This window comes from Ailuropoda melanoleuca, chromosome 14, assembly GCF_002007445.2.
Source record: "Ailuropoda melanoleuca isolate Jingjing chromosome 14, ASM200744v2, whole genome shotgun sequence".
NCBI classification, from domain to species: Eukaryota; Metazoa; Chordata; class Mammalia; order Carnivora; family Ursidae; genus Ailuropoda; species Ailuropoda melanoleuca.
Window position 1 is genome coordinate 93,781,952 of NC_048231.1, and position 6,000 is coordinate 93,787,951.

At 40.0% G+C, this 6,000-nt stretch overlaps 1 protein-coding gene across 2 annotated transcripts in view; it reads left to right on the plus strand.

Annotated features, from left to right (window-relative positions):
* SERPINB7 (serpin family B member 7) overlaps positions 1-3,690 on the plus strand; it is a 54,539-nt gene extending 50,849 nt beyond the window's left edge. For both annotated transcript variants that reach the window (XM_019807104.2, XM_002926361.3), the window contains exons 7-8: positions 309-455; positions 2,593-3,690. In XM_019807104.2, the coding sequence (XP_019662663.1) occupies positions 309-455; positions 2,593-2,991 (546 nt within the window). In that variant the 3' untranslated portion in view covers positions 2,992-3,690. The remainder of the gene's footprint in view (positions 1-308; positions 456-2,592) is intronic.
* The last annotated feature ends 2,310 nt before the right edge of the window (positions 3,691-6,000 follow it).

The following is a 6,000-nucleotide window of genomic DNA, read 5'->3' on the forward strand; positions in this document are numbered from 1 at the left end:
CTAGGTATATTAACTCACACAATCTTTACAACAGTCCTATGCAGTAGAGACTAGTTTTACATCCATTATATTGATGGAGAAATGGAGGCACAGAGAGGTGAAGTAACTGCTCAAAGTTGCACAACTGGAAGTTTTAAACTCGGGCAGTTAATCTCTGGGCCCATACCCTAAGCTGTGAGCCACTGCAACCGCTATTGCAGCGAGTCAGGAAAAACCTGTAGGATCAACCAGACAGACACTGAAGCACTATTCTTACAAGTGAAATAAGGTGGGCTAATAAAATGTTTTGTGTGTGACTTGACTTTCAGTGTCCTGGGAAAGCAGTCGCCATGATGCATCAAGAACGGAAGTTCAATTTTTCTGTCATTAGAGACCCACCCATGCAGATTCTTGAGCTCAAGTATCATGGTGGCATAAGCATGTTCATTATGCTGCCTGAGAATGACCTGTCCCAAGTAAGTTGCTACTGCCACTTTGACTGTTGAGGGTATTATTCATTGTGTTTTTGTCTTCAACTTGACGATTTCAGGCCTTAAGAATTAGAGATTTGCCCTCTCATTCGTTTATTTGACAAATATTTAAGGAGTACCTACTCTAGTGCCAGATACCATTATAGTTACTGAGATTAACTTCAGTTTAATGTAATTTTAGTTGAATAGCTATGAAGTTGGAACCCTCTCAAACCTCAGCCTTGGAGGGAAAACTGCATGAGTTTAGGTTTTTGCACTTGGCCATGAAAACAGTCTTTTATGTATTATTGGAATTTTGACAGACTAAGCATTTTCAGGCAGGAATGATACAGTGGGGTCCAGGGTCCTGGGCCTTTGAGCACTGAAATGTATGGTCTCACTCTGAGCTGCTGTGTCTGGAAAAAGCAGAGGTTAGAGACAGCCCTGTGACTGATCCATCCTTTTCCTGATTTAGAAACACGATTTTAGAACTTTGGAAATACAATTTCTAAATGGACAAAACCACTGAATCATTATAAATTTTCATTTAGTTTCATTTTAATTACCCTTTTTGACATGACTAGCAAGAGGAAATGTCATGAAGTTGCTATTGCTAAACCTGAAGTGACATTATAAAATATTGGTACTCATTTTAAACCAGTAATTCACTTGATAACCTTTATTGCAATTAGATTTTAGCATACATCAGTTATTTTAGCTTCAAATAATCTGTGATAACAGAAGCAGTAGCCCATATAAAACAAAACAGCAGATAACTCAAAAGATAGATTTGTTCTTGTACTTATTGTCTAAGGTTTTCTTTTCTGTATTAGATCTTCCTAATAATGTTTGGATCAGATGAGTATAAATCTATATTCCTACATTATCCTACAGACCTACATAATCCTATGTAACTAAATAATGGGGAAGTTGGCTTTACAGTGAGCTAAACGAGGAAAAAATTCTAATTCAAGAAACGAGAAGTTATTGTATATTAACCATAAACTGGATAATTTACACACATAAAATTTAAATTAGACAAAATTTGTTTATATAAATTTAGGTCTTTGATTATGGTAGCTCTGAAAAGCTCTTTAGAATTCCAATGAGACTGAATTTGGGAACAAATATTTACATATAAGATTTGTAAAAAATGTGCATGAAAAATCTCCCCTGTATAAGTCTAGACTAGTCTCTGATCAATTCTCAGTATTCAGGAGTTGGTGAGTTCCATTCGTGAATCATTGCGGGCGGCAGTGGTGCTGGAGAGAGAGCTGTGAGCTCCTAGCCATGTAGCCGAGGTGCCCAGCTATGTAATTCAGCACATTTCTACAATGTCTTGAGCTTCATTGTCGCATGTGTTGAGTAGGAAGGAGTATTTGGATCCAAGCCCCCCAGATGGTGTAGGTGACTGTGCTGAAAGGTGCCGATCACCTAAACCCTGGAGGTTAGAGCTCTGGGTTCCTTGCCTTGGGCCACCTGTGGTTCCATTGGTTATTCCTGCAAGCTATGCAAACATTGCCATTTTCTGTGTCTTTCGTGATGGGAAATGGTCAAGAAATGCTGACTTAAATGACCACTGAGCTCCTTTCTCCCTCTGATGATCTCTGCTAACCTAATTCCTTCACTTGCCTATTGTTCCACTTTGGTTGTATTTGTTCATATGTGCTCAGAGAACAGAAATGCCTTGAAATGCAAGTAAGTCACACCTTGTCATAGCAGAGCAAATTAAACATGATTTGTTAAAGGGTGCTTGGGGCACCTGGGTGGCTCAGTCGGTGAAACGTCTGTCTTCGGCTCAGGTCATGATCCCAGGATCCTGGGATGGAGTCCCACATTGGGCTCCCTGCTCGGTAGGGAGCCTGCTTCTCCCTCTCCTCCCTCCTTGTACTCTCTGTTGCTATCTCTGTCTCTTTCTCTCTGTCTGTCTGTCTCTCTCTCAAATAAATAAATAAAGTCTTTAAAAAAAAATGCTTGAACTATTTGTGTTAATAATTTCCCATTTTCAGACTCCCCTGGACCCATTGACATACTTACACTCAAATATCCAGGAGAGGATAATTATGGAAAACCATCTATCTTTGTAGTTGGTGTTTTATCTATCTCTTAAGAATACTGAATTGCCTTTTCAATATTCCTACAGATTGAAAACAGACTGACCTTTCAGAATCTAATGGAGTGGACCAATCCAAGAAAAATGAGCTCTCAGTATGTCGAGGTGTTTCTTCCTCAGTTCAAGATAGAGAAGAATTATGAAATCAAACACCACTTAAGAGCCCTAGGGCTGAAAGATATCTTTGATGAATCCAGAGCTGATCTCTCTGGTATAGCTTCAGGAGGCCGTCTGTATGTGTCCAAAATGATGCACAAGTCCTACATAGAGGTCACCGAGGAGGGCACAGAGGCCACTGCTGCCACAGGAAATAACATCGTAGAAAAGCAGCTCTCTGAGTCCAGGGTGTTCAGAGCTGATCGCCCCTTCCTCTTCGTCATCAGGAAGGATGACATCATCTTGTTTAGTGGCAAAGTCTCTTGCCCTTGAAAATGCAATTGCTTTCTATTATAGCAGTCCCTGCCACATCAAGGAACCACCACAAGAGAATAGATATGAGTGTAATCGAAGCAGTTGGGATTTCCTTTGGGTTTATTCCCTTCTAATATTGGCCCGCAGAGATTTTGGAGACTTGACCCTTCGCAGACACCTGGTTGATTGTCCTGACCTGGGTTTAGCCTTTCTACCACTGTGTTCCTCACTTATTTCTAAGTTCATTGCCTTTCTGCCCCAACTCATTTTCACCATCCCCGTGCCCCACGTTCCCAGAACCCCTTGCACCCGGAGCTGGGCGTCACATCTGGGAACTGCTGGTAATGACAGTGTAGAAGCAGCCCTAGGGATTTGTCTGAAACTCTATAATTAGCCCAGTTATTCCAGTTTCATTGTAAATGAGCGTGGAAGGAAGCCCAGCTACTGAATGTAGGTGTGAAGGATAACCTTTCCCTGCTGACCTAAGGAGACACTATAGGGTTTCCTTTCACACATCTGATTTGAAATCAGTGTCGAATTTAAATGCCAAAAAAATATAGATTTGGGATTGGAGGACAACTAAAATATTTCATTAATAATTTCAAGTTCATATCTTTCGGGCTTTCCTTGATACTTTTTTTCCTTGATAGAGACTTAACAAGTACATAGTTTTTCAAATATTATGTATCTTTGAACTTTTGCCATTTGTTGTTTACAGAATATATTTCACATGCTGTGTAGTTTATTCTCCATCAGAATAAATAAATACAACATGGCTGTGCAGTGTGAATTTTCTCCTCTGACCAACTGTGAGACTACCAGCACTTTATTTGCTAGGCCAAGCAAATTAGCAATGAAAAGAAAGAATGCTGTTTAAATATAAATGTGATTTGGTTCAATGTTGCTAGTTTATTACACATGAAAGTTACTTTTAGAGATACATAGGCTGATAAGGTAATTTTAAGTACTAAGATTTAAGTTCATTAGGGAAAGGGTTTGCATATATGATTATTTATAATAAGGTACAAGTAACTTTACAAAACAGATCAAAAATAAATTGAGAATCAATAGACCAAGCTGAACTCACTTAGGATTTTATAAACAGTAGCAGTCTACTGAGTTGTGTTTTTATCACAAAAGACTTTCGCCAAATAAGAACTACATAAATCTGGAGTAGTCTCTAGCATGGCACTGTGGTGCATGATACTAAATCTGGCAGATATTTGATTCTCAACAAATGTGGAATCCATGACTTTGGCATGAATGAGTTAATGTGACATGATTTGAGAGATGTAGAAAAGCTCCGGACCAAAATATTTTAATTGCTTATCTGCCACAACTGAAATAACTATTAAGTCTTTCAGAAAACTTTGTGGGGGGGGGAGTGAAATTAACCAGTATGCAGTGGTGTGTGTGTGTGTGTGTATGTATATATATATATATATATTTTTTTTTGAGGAACTGGTTTTTCTGATTAACCCTATTCCCACCTATTGTCATTCAAAATGACATACTTCTCAACTCTGTCCTTAGGTGGTAAAGATATAAGAAGGGGGTACAGGAGGACAATATATTGTCTAAAACTCTGAGCTTATGCCATCAAGATTATCTTTGTACACAGGGACTGTTCATTGGTATTACCACTAAAACTTCTCTTGAATTTATCTCCTGCTCAAGTTTAGACTGTTCACATTTGTAGTTTGTTTCTTATCTGTTTTCTCTGCCTCATGTGACTTGCATTTCCCTCTCCCTCTTAAGCCCAAAGTCATGAAGATTTCTATGTTTTCATCCGTAGATGCCAGTTACCTTCCTGAAACAGATCAGAACAAGTCACTTTCTTATAAAGCACCAATGGCTCTTTACCACCTAAAGACAGAGTCTAAACTCCAGCATGACCTTCCAGGCCTTCCACAATTTTCCTTATCCTCCTCTCCACCTGGTTTTGCCACTCCCTGCCAAAGACGCCGAGCTCAACATACCTTGGACTAACTGAAAACCCAATCTAGTATTTTGTGTTGTTCAACCTGTCCTCTCTGAGCGGCATACTCTCTCCATCCTTGCTTAATACCCACTGAATTGTTCAAACAGCTGACCACATTCATATTCTCTTGGGAGAGCTCCATTCACATGGACTCAAAAAACATACTGTGTCTCCTTTTGTGAGAGCTATGCTCAAATTTCCTGCTACGTTCTGTCTGCGTGTATGTGTGCACATGTGCTTGTGGGTGTGCGTGTGGCTTGCTAGTGTATAAACTCTCTAAGGGCAGGGTATGGCATACAGTGGGTGTCCCTTCTTCATTTTGAATGAATAGATTCCCTTAAGGTCCCAAGAAAGGACAAAAATCAACCCGAGAGTGTAGTGCAGATGGAGACTCTTATCAGATAACACGGGCCCTTGCTAACACTTGGTCCCATCTCCATCAGTGCCTCCTTGAGAGCACTCTGTTTTCTGCCAGTCACATGCCACAGCCCATATAAGGGCAAGGTCCCCAAGGCAGGCAAAAGAGCATTGTTGGATCTTCTGTCTTTGCAGGAGCAGGAAGAAGCTTTTTTCCACCCATTTTTCAACGAAGAGGAAGAACATTATTGTCATCTTCACTGCCATCGCTGCTTTATCATTTAAAAAAGTTTCCACAGATTTCATCTCAATTCTCATTACTGTCCTGTAAGGTGGAAACTATTTTGATTATTAACGTTATTTTCATTTCATAAGGAAAATTAGGGTCAGAGAAGTTGGGCAATTGCCTGAGATCACGTGTGCTCTTTCCATTGTAACCTGCTGTCTTGGACATCATGAATCTCACTGTGCTGTGGGTCTACTTGGGGTCCTCTCATCTCATGCTCCAATGCCTCACATGGCTCACTCCTTCTTTGGCATGCCTGCTGGCTGACACCACATGTCTCTGATGAGCTCAAGCTTTCCTGAAACACCACACCTCTTATAAATTTGGGCAAATCCATAATTACATGAATCTGTGTTCTTATAGTTGGGTCATTTATGCTTTTATGATTTGGGTGATTTGACTA